General features: G+C 42.0%; 1 protein-coding gene across 2 annotated transcripts in view; it reads left to right on the top strand.

Moving 5' to 3' along the window:
• The window catches only part of fbxo31 (F-box protein 31), a 53,656-nt gene that overhangs the window by 9,121 nt on the left and 22,084 nt on the right, over window positions 1-22,451 (top strand). For both annotated transcript variants that reach the window (XM_043706472.1, XM_043706473.1), the window contains 3 exons: window positions 5,549-5,625; window positions 16,272-16,439; window positions 19,331-19,405. In XM_043706472.1, coding sequence (XP_043562407.1) covers window positions 5,549-5,625; window positions 16,272-16,439; window positions 19,331-19,405 — 320 coding nt within the window. The remainder of the gene's footprint in view (window positions 1-5,548; window positions 5,626-16,271; window positions 16,440-19,330; window positions 19,406-22,451) is intronic.

The raw sequence follows: 22,451 nt of genomic DNA, 5'->3' as shown, positions 1-22,451 counted from the left end.
TGTGGCACACCACTAGTAACCGGACTCCAGGCTGAATATTTTCCATCAACCACCGCTTGCTGCCTTCTTTCAGAAAGCCAGTTTCTAATCCAAATTGCTAAATCACCCTCAATTCCACGCCTCTGCATTTTCTCCAACAGCCTACCATGTGTAACCTTATCAAAGGCTTTACTGAAATCCATGTATAACACGTCAACTGCCCGACCCTCATCTACGGGCTTGGTCACCTTCTCAAAAAACTCAATGAGGTTTGTGAGACACAACCTGCCCTTGACGAAACCACGTTGACTATCTGAAATCAAATTATTGCTTGCTAGATGATTATAAATCTTATCTTTTATAATCCTTTCCAAAACCTTTCCTACAACAGAAGTAAGGCTCACTGGTCTATAATTACCTGGGTCACCTCTACTGCCCTTCTTGAACAAGGGCACAACATTTGCAATCCTCCAGTCCTCTGGTACCAAACCTGTAGACAATGCCGACTCATACATCAAAGCCAAAGGCTCTGCTACCTCCTTACTAGCTTCCCAGAGAATCCTCGGATAAATCCCATCTGGCCCAGGGGCCTTGTTTACTTTCACTCCTTCTAGAATTGATAACATCTGTTCGGAACAAACTTTGATCCTTTCTAGTCTAATATCTCTGACCTCATTCTTCTCCTCTACATTACTCCCCTTTTCCTGAAAACCGATGAGAAATGTTCGTTTAGCACCTCTCCGATCTCTACAGGGTCCACACTCAACTTCCCACTTCTGTCTTTGACTGGCCCTATTCCTACCCTAGTTATTTTATGTCTTTTATTCCTCAAATACCTATAGAAAACTTTAGGGTTCTTTATTCTATTTGCTAAAGACTGCTCGTGTCCTCTCTTTGTTCTTAACTCTCTCTTTAAATCCTTTCTAGCTGATCTGGAACTCTCCATCGACTCATCTGAGCCATCTTACCTCATCAACAAAGAAAATTTACAGCCCAGGAACAGGCCCTTCGGCCCTCCAAGCCTGAGCCGATCCAAATGTACTGTCTAAACTTGTTGCTCAATTCCTAAGCATCTGTGTCCCTCTCTTCCCCAACTACTCATGCATCTGTCCAGACGCATCTCAAATGAATCTCCCGTGCCTGCCTCTACCACCTCTGCTGGCAACACATTCCAGACACCCACCACCCTCTGTGTGAAGTACTTGCCGCGTGTCTCCCCCTTAAACTTTCCACCTCTCACCTTGAAAGCGTGACCTCTCGTTATTGAATCCTTCACCCTGGGAAAAAGCTTGTCTCTATCCACCCTGTCTATACCCTTCATGATTTTGTAAACCTCAGTCAGGTCCCCCCTCAGTCTCCTTTTTTCTAGTGAAAATAAACCTAACCTACATGACCTCTCTTCATAGCTCACATCTTCCATACCAGGCAACATCCTCGTAAACCTTCCCTGCACCCTCTCCAAAGCGTCCACATCCTTTTGGTAATGTGGTGCCCAGAACTGTACACAGTATTCTAAATGCGGCCGAACCAATGTCTGGTACAATGTTAACATGACTTGCCAGCTCTTATACTCAATACTCCGTCCAATGAAGGCAAGCATTCTATATGCTTTCTTGACCACTCTGTCCACCTGTGCAGCAACCTTCAGGGTACAATGGACTTGCACTCCCCGATCTCTCTGCCCATCAACTTTTCCCAAGGCTCTTCCATTCATTGTATAATTCGTTCTAGAATTAGTCTTGCCTAAATGTATCACCTCACATTTGTCTGGATTGAAATCCATCTGTCACTTTTTTGCCCAACTCTCCAGTCTATCTATATCCTCCTGTATTTTCTGACGGTCCCTTATGCTTTCTGCTACTCCACCAATCTTCTTGTCATCTGCAAACTTGCTGATCATACCAACAGTGCCCTCTTCCAGATCATTTATGTATATTACAAACAACAGTGGCCCCAACACTGACCCCTGTGGAACACCACTGGTTACCTTTCTCCATTTCGAGAAACTCCCTTCAACTACTACTCTCTGTCTCCTGTTGCTCAACTAGTTCTTTATCCACCTAGCTAGAACACCCTGCACACCATATGTCTTCGCTTTCTCCATTAGTCTACCATGGGGAACCTTATCAAACACCTTATTAACACCATGTATATGACATCAACAGTCCTTCCTTCATCTATCAACTTGGTCACTTCCTCGAAGAACTCTATTAAGTTGGTAAGGCACGATCTCCCCTACAACACAGTTGTATGGGCGGCACGGTGGCACTGTGGTTAGCACTGCTGCCTCACAGCGCCAGAGACCCGGGTTCAATTCCCGCCTCAGGCGACTGACTGTGTGGAGTTTGCACATTCTCCCCGTGTCTGCGTGGGTTTCCTCCGGGTGCTCCGGTTTCCTCCCACAGTCCAAAGATATGCAGGTCAGGTGAATTGACCATGCTAAATTGCCCGTAGTGTTAGGTAAGGGGTAGATGTAGGGGTATGGGTGGGTTGCGCTTCGGCGGGGCAGTGTGGACTTGTTGGGCAGAAGGGCCTGTTTCCACACTGTAAGTAATCTAATCTAAAAATAATGTTGCCTATCACTGATAAGCCCTCCTTTTCTAAATATAAGTAGTCCCACAGGTTTATTTGAAATCACCTGACTAAGGAGCAGCACTCCAAAAGCTTGTGATTTCATATAAACCAGTTGAACTATAACCTGGTGCCATGTAAATTCTGGCTTTTTTTTGGTCAATTTAATCACCTTAGATCGAACATACTCATTAATTTCCATTGTTAGCCATGTTTGGGCCATCTTTCTGGTTTTAATTTTGTGCTTTACAAGAATGACCAAATATTGTAGTTTCTCCATGCACTCTTTAAATGTTTACCATTGCCTATCCACCACCATCCTTTTAAGTAGCGTTCCTCGACTATCACTGATAAGCCCATTCTTTTCTAAATATAAATAGATCCTATCCCTCAGTACCTTCTCCAGCAACTTTCCCACCACTGACATCCGGCTCACTGGTCTGTAGTTACCCGGAATATCCCTACTACCCTTCTTGTACAGGGGGACAACATGAGCAACCCTCCAGTCCTCCGGCACCTCACCTGTATTTAAGGATGCCACAAATATCTGTCAGGGCCCCAGCTGTTTCCCCTCTCACCTCCCTGGGGATTTGTCCACCTTAATAACCTCTAGCCTACCCAGCACACAGAACATTGAACATTACAATGCAGTACAGGCCCTTCGGCCCTCGATGTTGCGCCGCCCTGTCATACTAATCTGAAGCCCATCCTTATAAACTTCTATCAGGTCACTCCTAAAACTCCTGCCTTCCAGTGAAAACAGTTAATCCAACTTTTCTTCATAGCTAAATCCTTCCATACCAGGCAACATCCTAGTAAACGTTTTCTGTGCCCTCTGCAAAGCATTCATATTCTTCTGGTAGTTTAGTGACCAGAACTGTAAGCAATATTCCAACTGTGGTCTAACTAAAGTTCCACAAAGTTGTAGCATAACTTGCCTATCCTTGTACTCATTGCCCCTTTGAATGAAGTCAGGCATGCCATAGACCTTTTTTACTCCCTTCTCTATCTGCACCGTGACCTTCAATGATGTGTGGACCTGCAAACCCAGATGTCTCAGGGTTCTGCCATTCACTGTATAATTTCCACCTGTACTTATAGAACATAGAACAGTACAGCACAGAACAGGCCCTTCAGCCCACGATGTTGTGCCGACCATTGATCCTCATGTATGTACCCTCAAATTTCTGTGACCATATGCATGTCCAGCAGTCTCTTAAATGTCCCCAATGACCTTGCTTCCACAACTGCTGCTGACAACGCGTTCCATGCTCTCTCAACTCTGTGTAAAGAACCAGCCTCTGACATCCCCTCTATACTTTTCTCCAACCAGCTTAAAACTATGACCTCTCGTGTTAGCCATTTCTGCCCTGGGAAATGGTCTCTGGCTATCGACTCCATCTATGCCTCTCATTCTCTTGTATATCTCAATTAGGACCCCTCTCCTCCTCCTTTTCTCCAATTAAAAAAGTCTGAGCTCAGTCAACCTCTCTTCATAAGATAAACCCTCCAGTCCAGGCAGCATCCTGGGTAAACCTCCTCTGAACCCTCTCCAAAGCATCCACATCTTTCCTATAATAGGACGACCAGAACCGGACGCAGTATTCCAAGTGCGGTCTAACCAAAGTTTTACAGAGCTGCAACAAGATCTCACAACTCTTAAACTCAATACCCCAGTTAATGAAAGCCAAAACACCATATGCTTTCTTAACAACTCTGTCCACTTGGGTGGCCATTTTAAGGGATCTATGTACCTGCACACCAAGATCCCTCTGTTCCTCCACACTGCCAAGAATCCTATCCTTAATCCTGTACTTAGCTTTCATATTCGACCTTCCAAAATGCAATACCTCGCATTTATCCAGGTTGAACTCCATCTGCCACCTCTCAGCCCATCTCTGCATCCTGTCAATGTCCCGCTGCAGCCTCCAACTTGACCTTTCAAAATGTATCACCTCGCAATGGTCTAAATTAAACTCCATCTGTCATTTTTCTGCCCAAGCCTCCAACTGATCTATGTCCTTTGTATCATCTTCAAACTTACTAATTAGAGCAGCTGTGTTTTTCTCCAAATCATTTATGTAGACCACGAACAGCAGAGGTTCCAGTACTGATGTCTGTGCAACACCACGAGTCACAACCTGCCATTCCGAAAAACATCCTTCCATTGCTCCCACTCTTCCCTATGACTAAACTAGTTCTGTGCCCATCTTGCCAGTTCACCCCGATACCATGTGACTTCACCTTTTGTGCCAATCTACCATGAGGGGACCTTGTCAATAACTGCTTTTCCCTCATCAATCATCTTCGTCACCTTTTCAAAAAACTTGATAAGTTAGTGAGGCATGATCTTCCCTGCACAAGACAATGCTGTCTGTCGCTAATAAGTCCATTTCCTTCTGAATGCACTTAAATCTTGTCCCTAAGAATCTTTTCCAATAAATTCCCCACCACTGACGTGAGGCTCACAGGCCTATAATTTCTTGGATTATCCCTTAAGCAATGGGTCAACATTGGCTATTCTCCATTCCTCTGGGACCTCACCTTTGACCAAAGAGGATACAAAGATGTCTGTCATATTGTTGTAAGTAGTAAAATGACAATGTCATATATTTAAACACTGGCACTCTGAACATCAGATTGATGGTAATTTTGCTCCATATTAACCATGTCAGAGGTTATTGGTACTGAGATGCATGTCAAAACTGAGATGTTGAGTTTCACTTTTGCTGTTTGGATGGGACTAATTGCATTTTGTTAATTGTGATTAATTATGTTGTTGCCAGGAGGATTATTTGGGCGATTACCAGACCTGTAACCCATCAGATCAGTTGACTGTGCTCATTCCTTCCCTCCTATCTGCTTTCAATTCCCATTTGATCAGCTTCACAATATCCAGTTTAGTTGGGTTTGACATGTGACTTTGTTGGGGCTGGAGGTTTGGTCTGACATTTGTATCAATGTGAGAAACTGAAAGTAGCTCTGATGTTTACCGCAGTGCTGCACCCTTACCGGAACATTTTGGGCTTGTGGCAACCGGACATTGGACCCTACGGTGGACTGCTTAATGTGGTTGTAAGTAACAGATTTTATGGCTCTGTGTTACATTTTGGTTTTTTGAACTGACATTCTGGTTTTGCTTCAAGTTTTGTGTAGTCTGCTCTCTATCCCATTCCGATATTTGGAGTTAAATTTCTGAAATGTTAAAAAAATTGCTTTAAAATCCTATATGATTATGCTATTCTGAGAGAAGAAACTGCTTTCCAACCTATGAGGAAGGATCAGTCCCTGTGTTTGCTGACCTGCATTGACTCCCAGTTTGATATTACCTCAACTTTAAAATTTAATCCTTGTTTTTATACCTCTTCCTATCTTTGTAACCTCTTTCCCCCATTTTATTTGAGAAATGTTAAGACACAGGGTAAACCCCACTGCTAATTTATACCAGCCAAACAGAAAAGATTCACCCCGTGCTGTAATCTGTTAGAATTCGTGAGGCAAAAAAACCATCCCCAAAGGTACTATTTAAAGTAAAAATTTAAGAACTGTATTCTTTAAGTCTAACTGAGAATATTAACTGGCAACTATTTACACTCCTTTCTCTTAAACCTGTCTTTTACCTCCCCCCTACAACACTGGTCTGATTTAAAAATCCCAATTATGATTTACAAAAAAAAATCACATTTCAAAACCAGTCAGCTTTACCGAGTGTCTTCTGTAGGTTTTCCTCTTTAGATTCTCTCTCCAGGTCAGTTTCAATGTTTTTTCTATACACGCTCCTTCTCCAGACAAGTACCTCTCAGAGCTCTTACTAGCAGCCTACATCTATTGGTCTTTGCTGCTCTGGCTAAATGTTCAAAATATCTGATATTTATGCACCAAAACATTGAGTCATTTCATTTGGTTTTAATATTGTCAAAATACTAAATTAAAGTTTGATTAGAGTTTGGTATCTTGGGGCATAATTTAACCTGATTGGCCGAATTTCAATTTATTTTTGTATCCGGGTGACAGCTCTTAGCTAGTTGTTTCAACCAAATATTACATTGTTACCTTGTTCCGTACTCTGTGTTTCTTCAAGTCCTTGCTAACTTTTTAACTCTCTTAAAGGTACAGTACCCCTATATCTTCATAGCATCTTCATAACCCGTTAAGAAAAATGAACCATAATAATGAAAAGATAGCTTAATTTTTTCTCTAATCCTTAACTACAATATCATGATATGTATATGACTTTAAGTTCATATTAACTTCCTCCTACATATATATAACATTGAATAGATATATTTTATCTATACTTTATCTGTTAAATCCACGACAACGCATCTGCGATTGTATTCTTACGACCTGCAACATGTATGATATATAAGTTAAAAGTTTGTAACATACGACTCTACCGCAATAGTCTCATTCTTGTCTTTAAAATGTTCTAAGAATGTAAGAGGATTCTGATCTGTGTACACAACCGTCTCCAACACATTGTTCATGACATACACTTTAAAATCTTGTAAGGCCAGTACCGAACTCAACAATAGTTCTTTTTCGATCGTAGAGTATTTCCTCTGGTGGATGTTGAGTTTCTAAAAGTAACCAACCGGCAGTTCAATCCCATCCTCATCTTCCTGTATCAGTACAGTTCCAACCCCTATGTCACCAGCATCGATGGTAACTTTAAAAGGTCTTGAAAATGTTTGATATAGCTAAAACTGGTGCAGTGACTAATATTGCTTACAAATGCTTGAATGCCTCCTGGCGTCGTTCTGTCCACTGAAACTTTGTGTTCTTCAACAAATCGGTTAACGGTGCCATGACGCTGCTGAAGTTTGGAACAAACTTATGAGAGAATCTGCTTAGTCCTACGAATCAAACCTCTTGCTTCGTAGTTGATTGTGGAAATTCCTCGGTGGGCCTTCGTCTTTGCGTTCCTTGGGGTCAACTTTCCATTACTGATGTTATGTCCCAAGAATGCCACCTCTGCTTTGGTGAATTAAGTTTTACATTTATTACCAGTTTTGCTTCTCATAGTCGTTCAGGGCTCTGCCAACTGTACCAGCTAACTAAAGAACTCTGCCAACTAAAGATCACTACATCGTTCAAATAGACTGCACGGTTTGTTAACCCAGTCACAGCTCTGTTCGTGAGTCTTTGGAATGTGGTGGGTACATTCTTCATTCCATAGGGCATCACTTTAAATTGATATAGTCCATTTGGGGTTACAAATGCAGAAACCACGCAGTAAGTCCAACTTGGTGATGTAACTGGCTTGTCCGACTTTCTTGATACAGTCCTTCACTCTCAGAATTGAATATGAGTCTGATTTTTGTAATAGTGTGACCTTCTGATAATCCACACAAAATCGTTGAGTCCCATCCAGTTTCGGAATTAAGGCGATTGGTGAGCTCCACTAGCTCTGTCTCAGTTCAATGCCACTCTAATCTTGACTCTAATCTCCAGCATCTGCAGTCCTCACTTTCGGTGATATCCTCATTGAGCATGGCCTCCACCACCTCCTGGACCTGTCTGGCTTTGAAAGGATTAAGCCAATAGGGGTGGTGTTTTAGTGGAGCAGTATTCTCTACGTCTGCTTCGTGTACAATAGCATTAGTCCTCCCCAGCTGATTCTTACATATGTCCTTATATTGCAGAAACAAATCTTTCAACTGTGTTCCATGCTCCTGAGACAGCTTACCTATTCCCACTCCTCAAGGACTACTTCATTTTTTAACTCCACAGTGGAAACACCTGAGGCCTTTCACCTCCCTTTCACCCTCTTGAGTTTCTTTTTTAACTTGTGGTAAACTCTTAACAGTGTTCTCGACTCTTTGTTTTGTAGTCTAGGATCTCCCCTTCTCCCAACTTCTATCTCTCACTGGATGAAATTCTGACAGGAAACTTGTCTTATGCATCAATATGTACTCATCTGCTAATTCTGCTGCCCTTCTCACTTCCTGAACTTTCTGTTCCTCCACATGAATTCTTATCATCTCTGGAAGTGAGTTTTTAAACTCCTCCAGCAGAATAATCTCTCTTAGAGCCTCAAAGGTCCTATCTATCTTTAAAGCACGCATCCATCAATGAAAATGACCATGTTTAATTATTTTGCATTCAACATAAATCTGACCTGGTTCCTCCTTTGTTTCTGAACTGCTGTCTATACGCTTCTGGTACCAATTCATAAGCACTTAAAATAGCCTGTTTGATCTCTTCATAATCTCTTGACCCCCTCATCTGACAGTGTAGCAAATACTTCAGTAGTTCTGCCTACCAGTTTAGTCTGAACTAGCATTACCCATAAATCCTTGGACCACTCCATCTGCCTAGCCAATTTTTTGAATGAAGTAAAGAAGGCTTTGACATCTTTCTCATCAAAATGTGGCAGAGTTTTGACATATTTCGACATATCACTATCATCCCATTTTCATATCAGTTGAAGCAAACAGTCAGACACAGTATAACTCTAACTTCTTTTTTTATTCTGACCCCTGGAGAGAGCTCGAGCCCATGGATGCCAAGACATGAGTTCTTGCTCTTCTCTCAAACAGCAGATTCTTAAGAAATTATATAGTCACCTATAGGGAGCAGCATCCAAATAAGACAACATCTAATATTGATTAGGTAACCATTACAATCATGCTAGCTGAGCCTTTGTCAAGCAACCCTAAACTTAATTCTTTCCCTACCTGCTCATACCTTATACACCCTCTCATCACTATCTTTACTGGGCATTTTTCATACTCCAAATCTATTCAAATCTATCCAAATCTCAGACTAGATCTGTCTAAACCTGTTCAAACCATGAATCAGAGACCCAAATTGTTCAAATCCTGGCGACGAGCCCCCAACCAGTTAAGACAAAGGGTAAACCGCACTGCTAATTTAAACCAGCCACACAGAAAAGATTCACCCCGTGCTGTAATCTATTAGAATTCGAGAGGTAAAGAACCATCCCTAAAGTCACTATTTAATATAAAAATTTAAGAACTTTATTCTTTAAGTCTAGCAGAGAATATTAACTGACAACTATTTACAACGCCTTTCTCTTAAACCTATCTTTTACCTCCCCCACTACAATACTGGTCCGACTAAAAACCCTGTTTACAATTTACAAAAAAAATCATACTTCAAAACCAGTCAGCTTTGCCACGTATCCTCTGTAGATTCCTCCTTGGTTCTCTCTCCAGGTCGGTTTTGATGTTTTTTCTGTGCAAGTGATGTTTCTCAATGTTTTATTCGATACACACTCCTTCTCCAGACAGGTACCTCTCAGAGAGCTTTTACTGGCAACCTACATCTGTCAGTCTTTTGGCAGTTCTCTTTGCCGCTCTAGCTAACTGTTCAAAATGTCTAATATTTATATCCCAAAACATTGGATCATTTCATTGGTTTTAATATTGTCAAATACTAAATTCAAATTTGATTGGAGTTTGGTACCTTGGGGCATAATTTAAACTGGTCAAATTTGAATTTTTTTTTCTAGGCAACCTAGCTCTTAGTTAGTTGTTTCAACCAAATGTTATGTTGTTACCTTGTTCCATACTCTCTGCTTCTCTAAGTCTTTGTTAGCTTTTCAACTCTCTTAAAGGTACAGGACCCCTACATCATCATAACAGAAAGCTGCAGTTCTCCAATTCTGGCCTCTTGTAATCCTTTGAATTTCCTCATCATTGCTAGTTTGCTTTCACCTCTCTGGAGTTATTCATTACTGTACAGATACCTGAGATTCCATATAGGAACAACAGTACTCCAGTTGTGGCCTGACCAATGCTCTGTACAACTCCAACATTACTTTCCTGCTCTGATACTCCAAGACATGATTGAAAACAAGTGTCCTATATTTCACCTTAACTATCCTATTCATGTGCTCTGCTGACTACAGAGATCTGTGAATAATTAACCCAAGGTCTCTAAGCTATCTATGTCCTACCATTCACTAAATATTCCCCTTCAGGATTAAATGCCATCTTCCCATCTTACTGACCCTTCTATATCGTCCTTTAACCTACCAGCATCTTCGCTATTAACTGCTCTACCAATCTTGGTGTCATCTGCAAATTTGGTTCACGTTCCTCCCAAGTTTTCATCTATACATTTATGTATGTAACAAACAATAAAGGATCCCAGTACTGATGCTTCTAGTACACTACTAGAAGCCAGCCTCCAGTCATTCGAATAGTCTTCTACTACTATCCTTTGTGTCCTATGACTCAGCCTGTTTCTGATCCACAAGTTCCACGTGCTTTAATCTTCTCAATAAGTCTCCCATGTGGGATCTCGTCAAAAGCTTTGCTAAAATCATGTAAACAACATCAACTGAACTTCCCTCATCTGCACACTTGATCACGTTTTCAAAAAATTCTGACAAATTTGTTAGGCAGGACCTCCCTCTGACAAAGCCATGCTGATTATCCCTAATTATCCTATGTCCTTACAAGTGGGTATTAATTTGTTCATTTAGAAGTTTCTCCAATAGTTTCCCTACTGCTGGCGTGAGACTTACCGGTCTGTAATTTTCTGGTTCGTCTCTACCGCCCTTCTTAAAAAGTGGAATCGCATTAGCAATATTCTGGTCTTCTGGCACTTTCTCTGTGAACAAAGAAGAATTAAAATATTGTGCCAGAACCTTTGCCATTTCTTGCCTCGTCTCCCTCAGCAACTTGAAATTACAAATCATCCGGGCCAGGAAATTTGTTGTTTTTTAATCACGACAGTACCTCCCTATTTCCTATATTAAACTGTGCAAGTTCCTCACAATCCTTTTCCTGAATTCCGTACCTACGTTCTCCTTTTCCAGAGTAAGGACCGAAAAGAATTATTCATTCAACACCTTTCCAGTATCTGTGGTTTCAAACAAAAGTTGTCCCCTTGGTCCCTAATAGGCCTAACTCTTTCCCCTGGTTATTAATGTATTTCTAAAATATCTCTGGATTCTCCCTAATCCTGTTCTCAAATCCTTTTTCATGCCCCATTTTTGCTCTTCTGTTTGCTTTCTTAAGTTTCCTCCTTCACTCCATGTATTCATCTGGGGCCGCAGCTGAAGTGTTCCCTTTGGACTTGCTAAATGTCCTTGTCTTTTTTCTTATCCAGTCCTGAATTGTCCTAGACGTCAAATTCTATGAGCCTATTGCTCCTAAAGTTCCCTCGAAAGCGTACATGTTGGACCTGTACTCTTCCCAACTCCATTTCGAATGTCCCCTTTTACTCTGCTGTAGACTTAACTGCAAGGAGCTGTTGCTAGTTGTGGTTCTGTTCGCCGAGCTGGGAATTTGTGTTGCAGACGTTTCGTCCCCTGTCTAGGTGACATCCTCAGTGCTTGGAAGCCTCCTGTGAAGCGCTTCTGTGATGTTTCCTCTGGCATTTATAGTGATTTGTACCTGCCGCTTCCGGTTGTCAGTTCCGGCTGTCCGTTGCAGTGGCCGGTATATTGGGTCCAGGTCGATGTGCTTATTGATTGAATCAGTGGATGAGTGCCATGCCTCTAGGAATTCCCTGGCTGTGCTCTGTTTGGCTTGTCCGATAATAATAGTGTTGTCCCAGTCAAACTCATGTTGCTTGTCATCTGAGTGTATGGCTGGAAAAGCGCAGCAGGTCAGGCAGCATCCAAGGAATAGGAGAATCGACGTTTCGGGCATAAGCCCTTCTTCAGGTGCTACCAAGGATAGTTTCGTGGCGAGTTGGTATTCATGGATGCGGATTGTTAGCTGTCTTCCTGTTTGTCCTGTATGTAGTGTTTTGTGCAGTCCTTGCATGGGATTTTGTACGCTACATTGTACACTACACTACACTAGTGTACAAACTCCCACGCAAGGACTGCACAAAACACTACGTAGGACAAACAGGAAGACAGCTAACGATCCGCATCCATGAACACCGAAACGACATGACCAGCTATCCTTAGTAGCCACACACGCAGATGACAAGCAATATGAATTCGACTGGGACAACACTACTATTATCGGACAAGCCAAACAGAGAACAGCCAGGGAATTCCTAGAGGCACGGCACTCATCCACAGATTCAATTAACAAGCACATCGACCTGGACCCAATATACCGGCCACTGCAACGGACAGCTGGAACTGACAACCGGAAGCGGCAGATACAAATCACTATAAATGCTGGAGGAAAGATCACAGAAGCGCTTCACAGGAGGCTCCCAAGCACTGAGGATGTCACCTAGACAGGGGACGAAACGGCTGCAACACAAATTCCCAGCTCGGCGAACACAACCACAACGAGCACCCAAGCTACAAATCTTCTCCCAAACTTTAAAGCTGTTGCTGGTCTATTGTGGGCAGATCCTGATTTATTTTAATAAAATCTGCCTTCCCTCAATCCAAAGCCATCTTTTTCCTTGTCCAGAAAAAATTTGAACCATACCATGTTGTGGTCACTACCGCTAAAATGTTCCCCCACTGGCACATCAAATGCTTGTCTGACACCTTTCCCCAGAACCAGATCCAGCACTGCACCATTCCTTGTTGGCCCTTCTACATACTGCATCAAAAAACTCCTTTAGATATATTTCAAGAAATCCACCTCATCCTTACCACTATGACTATCCCAATTTATGTTGTAAATGTTGAAATTACCCAGTTATTACTATACAACTCTGAACTGTCTACATATTTTCTCCTTTATTTCCCACTAACTCTTTGGGGGGCCTATAGTATACGCTCAGTAAAGTAGCTACCCCTTTAACATTCCTAAATTCTACCCACAAAGCCTTGTTGAAAGACCATTCCAATATATCATCTTTCATTAATGCAGCAATTGACTCCTTAATCAGTACTGCTAACCTTTCCCCATCCTTTTTACACCCCCTCCCTTCTGTCTCACCTAAAGATCCTATATCCCAGAATATTAATCTGCCAGTCCAGAACTTCCCTCAACCATGTTTCTGTGATAGCAACGATATCCTATTTCCATGTGTCAATCCACACAATTAACTCAGTCTTATGAATTATACTTGTAGTATTAAAGACCATCCAGCCTTACCTTTACTCTCTTGACACTCAATGTAGCTAAACTTGTTCTGTCTTGCTTATTTTGTTGTGGCATGATGTGACTCTATTTCATTGATATTCTGTGTCCTCTTTCCCCCTGCCAGATTAATTTAAACACACTTAATTTGCCTATCATTTCCACATTTAGAACATAGAACAATACTGCACAGAACAGGCCCTTTGGCCCTTGATGTTGCACCAACCTGTGAACTATTCTCAGCTCGTTCCCCTACATTATCCCATCATCCATGTGCTTATCCAAGGATTGTTTAAATCTCCCTAATGTGGCTGAGTTAACTATATAGGCAGGTAGAGCATTCCACGCCCTTACCACTCTGTGTAAAGAACCTGCCTCTGACATCTGTCGTAAATCTATCACCCCTCAATTTGTAGTTGTTCCCCTTCGTACAAACTGATGTCATCATCCTAGGAAAAAGACTTTCACTGTCTACCCTATCTAATCCCCTGATCATCTTGTATGTCTCTATCAAATCCCCTCTTAGCCGCCGCCTTTCCAATGAGAACAGACCCAAGTCTCTCAGCCTTTCCTCATAAGACCTTCCCTCCAGACCAGGCAACATCCTGGTAAATCTCCTCTGCACCTTTTCCAGTGCTTCCACACCCTTCTCGAAATATGGCGACCAGAACTATACACAATATTCCAAGTGCGGCCACACTAGCGTTTTGTTTAGTTGCATCATGATCCTTCTACCAATGAAACCTAACGCACCTTATGTCGTCTTAACAGCACTATCAACCTGGGTGGCAACTTTCAGGGATCTATGTACATGGACTCCAAGATCCTTCTGCACATCCACACTGCCAAAAATCTTTCCATTGACCCAGTACTCTACCTTACTTGCTGACTTATATTGGCTCCTGGTCCAGAATGCCTGATTAACAAAAATTCTCAGCCTGGTTTTCAAGTGCCTCCTGGGCTTCAGCCCTCCCAATCTCTCTCTCATGACCTCTTTAATCACAACCATTTGATATCTATAGTTCTTGACTCCTGGTGTTGAGCCGCCATGATTTTAATCATATCACTGATGGCGACTGTGTCTTCAGTTGCTTTAAGGCTTTAATATCTGGAATTCCTGAACTTCTCCTTCATTTTGCTTTCCTTTCTTCCTTAAGAGACTCTTAAAACCTACCCCTTTGACCAAACATTTGGCTATCTGCTGTAACCTTCTGTTATGTGGCTGCATGTCAAGATTTGTTAATGGTTTAGTCAAGCTTAGGAATTGTTTGCCATGTATAAATAGGAGTTATTGTTGTGATGTGTTCTGTTGCTTTAGCTCTCTTTGGGTTGTGAGAGTTGCAGTGCAATTGAGCATCTTCAATGAGTGTCTTGAGTTGCTTTCCATGAAGGTGATATACAAAGAAAATTTACAGCCCAGGAACAGGTCCTTCGGCCCTCCAAACCTGAGCCGATCCAAATGTGCTGTCTAAACTTGTCGGTCAATTCCTAAGCATCTGCATTCCTCTATACCCCATTTACTCATACATTTATCCGGACACATCTTAAATGAATCTACCGTGCCTGTCTCTATCACCTCTGCTGGCAACACGTTCCAGATGCCCACCATCCTCTGTGTGAAGTACTGCGTGTTTCCCTCTTAAACTTTCCACCTCTCACCTTGAAAGTGTGACACCTCGTTATTGAATCCTTCACCCTGGGGAAAAAGCTTGTCTCTATCCACTCTGTCTCTCACCTTGAAAGCATGACCTCTCGTTATTGAATCCCTCACCCTGGGGAAAAAGCTTGTCTCTATCCACCCTGTCTATACCTTCATGATTTTGTAAACCTCAATCTGGTCCCCCGTCAATCTCCTTTTTTCTAATGAAACTTAACCTCTCTTCATAGCTAGCACCTTCCATACCAGGCAACATCCTCATAAACCTTCCCTGCACCCTCTCCAAAGCGTCCACATCCTTTTGGTAATGTGACGACCAGAACTGTACACAGTATTCTAAAAGTGACCGAACCAATGTCTTGTACAATGTTAACATGACTTGCCAGCTCTTAAACTCAATACCCCGTCCAATGAAAGCAAGCATACTATATGCCTCCTTGACCACTCTATCCACATGTGCAGCAATCTTCAGGGTACAATGGACTTGCACTCCCCGATCTCTCTGCCTACCAACTTTTCCCAAGGCTCTTCAATTCATTGTATAATTCGCTCTATAATTAGACTTGCCTAAATGCATCACCTCACATTTGTCTGGATTGAAAGCCCTCTGTCACTTTTCTACCCAACTGTCCAGTCTATCTATATCCTCCTGTATTCTCTGACAGTCCCTTATGCTTTCTTCTACTCCACCAATCTTTGTGTCATCTGCAAACTTGCTGATCATACCAACAGTGCCCTCTTCTAGATCATATGTGTATATTACAAACAACAGTGGCCCCAACACTGACCCCTGTGGAACACCACTGGTCACCTTTCTCCATTTCGAGAAACTCCCTTCAACTACTACTCTCTGTCTCCTGTTGCTCAACTAGTTCTTTATCCACTTAGCTAGAACACCCTGCACACCATATGACTCCACTTTCTCCATTAGTCTACCATGGGGAGCCTTATCAAACACCTTAGTAAAGTCTGTGTATATGACATCAACAACCCTTCCTTCATCTATCAACTTGGTCACTTCCTTGAAGAACTCTATTAAGTTGGTAATGATGCAACATTCACCGGTGTGTGTTATTAACTTATAGGTAGACGGGTTGTTTATTATTGGCTGGATGTACTTACCTCCTCATGATCCTAGAGTCAATGATGCAATGCGCTGCAAACCTTTGTTCCGAATTCATCTGTGTGATAAGAATAAGGCTGAAGTGGAATGCATGTATGGTCACAAGGGATCTCACAAAGGTGATATTCAGGTATGAAGAAATATTTTTTATTTCGATTGTTCGTCCTTGATAGAAATGATAAGTTTATCCCAAAAAATAAAACACAAAAATTATCCCTTTCAAAGATGTCTTCCGAAGCCATGTGAACCAGCTTCTCTGCCGGATGCATATCCCCATCTCCCATATTTGACTCTTCAAGTCTGTTTTGGCATTTAGTAAGATTGTGGCTGATCTGATTATTTTATTTCTCTGAATACTCTTGATTCTCTTTTCAGTCAAGAACCTATCTGACATAAAAAGTATTCAAGTCCTTGCCTTCAAGAGAATTCCACACATTGATGACCCTCTGAGGAAAAAGCATTCTCATCCCCTCCATCATGAATGGCGAAACCCCTTATCTTAAAACCGTCACCTAGTTCTAATTCCTTTCAAGTGTACTGGAGATCTTCAAGGCAATCACCTTGTATGACTCTAAACTTCAATGGACATCAGTCCAATCTGTCCAAACCTCTCTTATAAGATAACTCCTTCATCGAGGGGAGCAAATGAGCTTTCTCTGCTTTGCTTCTGATGCATTTATATCTGTTTTTGTGTAAGGAAATTGAAGCTGCACTATTCTCAATATGGTCTTATTAATCCCTTATACACTGTTAAATTTCCCAACTTCAATATTCTATTTACCTTGCAATAAATCATAGTTGATTTGCCTTCCTAATTACTTGCTGTAATTCATAACCTTTTGTGATTCATGTACCAGGACTTTCAGGTCCCCTGTATCTCAGTGCTGCAATCTTTCTCCATTTAAATCAGAAATTGCTTTTTCATTCTTTCTCCCAAGATGAAAAAGTTCACATTTTCCCACGTTTATACTCCACCTACCAAGATTTGCTCACTCACCTAACCTAACAATGTATCTTTGCAGACTCTGTTTTGCTCTCAATTTGTCTCGTAATCATTTTTGTATCATCTATAGATTTGGCAACCGTGCAATTAGTCCTTCATCTAAGTCATTTATACAAATTGTAAATTGTTGCAACCCCGGGATTCTTGGCCCCGACTTGCCCGCTGCACTCATTTCTTTTCTGCAAGTCCCCAAATCCCTGTCTGTGACTTAAAAACATGCTCCCACCCCATATTCTGGATGTGCAGCATGCAGTGCCATATTTTGTTTGCATGAAAGGTGGTGGTATTTTTGGATGCAAGACAGAGTGTCTGTTGAAGTGAGGAACTTTCTTTGGAATAATCCTGAGTAGACTACAATTCAACCAATGGGCCACACACCCCAAAGGGAAACATGAGGGAGTAAGACCACATAGAGAATCTTGAAATTGATTCCTTTTCAGTTCTATTTTGTGCAGCTGTTTGCAATTTTGCAAACCTACGAATGATGTTGTTTGCTACTATAGATTCAACATGGGAGATAGAAAGATAGGTGGAAGGACAGGTAGTGCTGAAGAAATGGGGAGGCTTTGGAAGGACTTGGACAGGCTAGGTGACTGGGCAAAGAAGTGGCAGATGGGAATACAATGTGGGAAAGTGAGAGGTTATGCAGTTCGATAGGACGAATAGAGGCGTAGACTATTTCCTAAATGGTGAAAGGCTTGGAAATCTGAAGTGCAAAGGGACTTGAGAGTCCTAGATCAGGATTCTCTTCAGGTTAACATACAGGTTCAGTTAGCTGTTAGGAAGGCAAATGCAATGTTAGCATTCATTTCAAGAGGGTTATAATACAAATATCATTGAAACTGCACAAGGCTTTGATCAAGCTCCATTTGGAATATCATAAGCAGTTTTGGCTCCTGTATCTTAGAAAGAATATGCTGGTGTTGAATGGAGTCTCGAGATTTACACGAATGATCCCCTGGCTGAAAGACTTGTCATATTAGGAAAGGTTGAGAATTCTAGTCTGTACTCTGAAGTTTTAGAAGGATGAGGTGGGATATGATTGGAATATTATAGAATAGTAAGAGGCCTGGCGGCATGATGGCTCAGTAATTAGCACAGCTGCCTTCACAGCATCAGGGACAGGTTCAATACCAGCCTTGAGCGACTCTGTGAGGAGTTGGCACATTCTCCCTGCGAGGTAAAAACAATGACTGCAGATGCTGGAAACCAGATTCTAGATTAGTGGTGCTGGAAGAGCACAGCAATTCAGGCAGCATCCGAGGACAGGCAAAATCGACGTTTCGGGCAAAAGCCAGGGCTTTTGCCCGAAACGTCGATTTTGCCTGTCCTCGGATGCTGCCTGAATTGCTGTGCTCTTCCAGCACCACTAATCCACATTCTCCCTGCGTCTGTGTCGGTTTCCTCTGGGTGCTCCTGTTTCCTCCCACTGTCCAAAGATGTGCAGATTAGGTGGATTGGCTATATGACATTGGCCAGTGTCCAGGGATGTGTCGGTTAGGTGCGTTAGCCAGGGGAAATGCAGGGTAACAGGGATGAAGTGAGAGGATGGAGTCTGTGTGGGATGCTGTTCAGAGAGTGGGTGTGGACTTGCTAAATGTTCTGTTTCCAAGCTAAGAATTTTATAGAAAAAGACCTCGATACAGTGGGCATGGAGAAGATGCTTACACTAATAGAAGAGACTAGAACGTAAGGGTATAGCCCCAGAGTTAAGGGACAATCGTTTAGAACTGAGATGAGGTATTTCTTCAGCCACACGGTGGTGAATCTGTGAAACAGTGGGCTGTAGAGGCCAAGTAGTTGAGTAAATTTAAAATAGTTACAGGGAGAAGGGAGGACGATGGGGTTAACAAACGCATTAGCCATAACTGAATACAGAGCAGATCCGATGGGCCGAATGACTTAATTCTACTCCTATATTTTATGGTCTTAAACTTTGAACTGGACCATTGTGAAAGCTTATATGTTCTTTGAAAGATACAGGGTTCTGCAGTTAAGAGCTTTTTTTTATTTTGTAGATTGTAAAGAAGGATGAGTTTTCAACCAAGTGTAATCAGACTGATTTCCACCGGATGGCTGGAGGGAGACAGGAGGTAAGTGAAGCTGAGGGTCTGACAGCCTGTGGGTCTAGATCCCCGACAGGGCAAAACGTTTCTCAAGGAGTAGGCTGGCGTTCTGTTGATGAACTTGATTTGAAATTATGCTCAGTTGCTTTCTATATGTTCTGGGGAGTTGTCAGTTAGCATTGATGTCCAGCCTTAGAATGGATCATTCTTGTTGCTACTAACAGTAAAGTTATACCAGTTATGTCTGAGTGTTTGTTTCATGTTGCATGGATACAAATGTCTTGACCCTGCACTCTTGTATTCTGTTTTTTTTAAAAGTCAGCTTGCTGCTCCTGATATTTGTAACTATGAGCTTAGAATCATAGAATCCTTGCAGACCATTCAGCCCATCCATTCCACACCGATCCTCCAAAGAGCATCTCACCAGACTCATCCCTCTATCCTATCCCTGTAATCCTGCATTTCCCATGGCTAATCCACCTAACCTGCACATTTTTGAACTGTGGGAGAAAACTGGAGCATCCGGAGGAAACCCACATAGGCACCGTGAGAATGTGCAAATTCTACACAGTCGTCTGAGGTTGGAATTGAAACCAGGGCCCTGGCGCTGTGAGGCAGCAGTGCTAACCACTGAGCCAAAGTGCTGCCCATAAGTTCGAGGTTTCTGTCAATAGCTGATTTGAAGGCCTTGAGGAATGAAAACAGTGTCAAGACATCCTAAAGTGCTTTACAGCCAGTAAAGTACTTTCACAATAGTATAGATAAACATTGTGATAATATGTAAATGTAGAGTCAATGGGAATTGTGGGGAAAGGGGACGAACTCCCCACTGATTGGACTACATCTCAACCAAATGCTTTAGCATGTTGGGGATTAATTATCTTAGCTCCAGGATACCCCTGCAGGAGTTCCTCAGGGTAGTGTTCTTAGCCCATTCATCTTCAGACTTCATCAGTGACCTACCCTCCAATAGCAGTAAGAAATTGAGATGCACCATTTGCAACTCCATAGATACTAAAGTAGTCCATGTCCAAATATAGCAATACCTGGCTCGGGCTGACAAGTGGCAAGTAATATTCACGACTCAAGTGCCAGGCAATAACCATCTTCAATAAGAGAATCTAACCATATCCCCTTTACATTCAATGGCATTCCCATTGCTAAATTGCATAAGAACATAACACAAGTACTGGGAGCATAAGAAACAACTCAACCCTTGAACCTGCTCCACCATTTGATATGATCATGAATGACCTTATCTCAACTCCACTTTCCTGCCTGCTCTCCGTAAACCTTCAACCCATTGTTAATTAAAAATCTGTCTATCTCTTCCTTAAGTTTACTTAATGTCCTGGCATCCAGTATACTATTTTGTTTAATTCCACAGACTCACTGTGCTTTGAGAGGAGTTATTTCTCCTCATCTGTTACCCCTTATCCTAAAACTATCCTATAACTACTTGTTCCCCTCATGAGGAAACAAGCTTTCTCCATCTACTTTCAGTCCCCTTTTAGCATCTTGTATACCTCCACTAGATCTTCTCTCAAGTCTTCTAAATTCCAGAGTATAGGCCTAAACTGCTCCATCTCCCTTAAGATGAACTCTTCATCACTAGAGTCAATCCAGTGGAACTCCCATGAACTGCTCCAATATAACTACGTCCCTCCTCCAGTAAGGGGACCAAAACTGTATGCATTACTCCAGATGCCGTCTCACTAATGCCTTTTACATCTGCAGCAACACTTCCCTTCTTTTGTACTCTAATCTTTTAGTAATAAATACCTACTGCCATTCTAACATCTTGGATTTTACCATCAACCAGAAACTGAACTGGACTGGCCATATAAATGCTGTTGCTACAAGAGCTGGTCAAATGGTAAGAATGCTTGGTGAATAACTCCCATTCTGACTCCCTCAAGTCTGTCCATTGCCTACAAGGCAAACGTCAGGAGTATGATGGAATACTGTCAACTTTGCTGTATGGGTCCAGCTTCAAAAATACTCCAGAAGCTCAACACCACACATAATAAGGCAGCCTGCTTAATTGGCAACGCATCCACCAATTTAAATATTCTCTCCCTCCACCGCCAACATAGTGACAGCTGTATGTAGCATCTATCAGATGAAGTGCCACTGCATCTCACCAAATCTCTCTCAGTAGCACCTTTAAAACTAATGTCTTGTACCACCTAGAAGCTTAAGGCCAACAGATGCATGTATCACAATAACTCTCCCATCAGAACATAACAGCATTGCGAGTGTACTGTACCTCAAGTCCTGCAATGGTACAAGATAGTTTGCCCTTACTTTCGTTGATGTTATGACAAGAAGATAGACAGCCAAGTCAAATCAACCTCCTTCTCCTTATATTTGGACCACAGTAAAATTAAAACATTCAATGACTGTCAAAATTGACCCAAATAGTTCCTAACCTGACTTTTTAAATAACTAATGCCAGGCATCAGGTTTATAACTTAAACAAAAGATTTAGCAATTTACAATAGTTTTAACAGAGCAAAGTTAAGCACAAGGTAATGTAATTAATGTCTATGATTGAAACCCAATTTTCTTTGATTCTAGCCCCTCACTCTCTCAAAGACAGCTCCTCAATCTCCACTGCTCTAGAGAAAACAACCTGAGTTTTTCGAGGCTTTCTTTATAGTTCATATTCTCTAATCCAGGCAGCATCCTGGTAAACTTCTTCTGCACCTTGTCCAAAGCGTCCACATCTTTCCTGTAATGTGGTGACCAGAATTGAAAGTAGTACTCTGTGTGGCATAACCAAAGGCTTATAAAGCTGCAAATGACATCCTGACTCTTGTACTCAGTTCCCTGACCAATGGATGCAAGCATGCCTTGTATCTCCTTTACCACCCTATCTCCTTGCGTGGCTACTGTCAGGGAGCTATGGACTTGGACCCCACGATCCTGTGTACGTTAATGCTGTTCAGAGTTCTGCCATTAACAGTACACTTTTCCTTAACATTTTATCTCCCAAAGTGCAGCACGTCATACTTACATGGATTACACTCTGCCATTTCTCCACCCATACCTACAACTGATCTATACCCCG

The sequence above is a fragment of the Chiloscyllium plagiosum genome, chromosome 17, assembly GCF_004010195.1.
Source record: "Chiloscyllium plagiosum isolate BGI_BamShark_2017 chromosome 17, ASM401019v2, whole genome shotgun sequence".
Classification (NCBI taxonomy): domain Eukaryota; kingdom Metazoa; phylum Chordata; class Chondrichthyes; order Orectolobiformes; family Hemiscylliidae; genus Chiloscyllium; species Chiloscyllium plagiosum.
The sequence above is the reverse complement of the archived record's forward strand: the minus strand, read 5'-3'. Positions and strand labels throughout refer to the sequence as shown.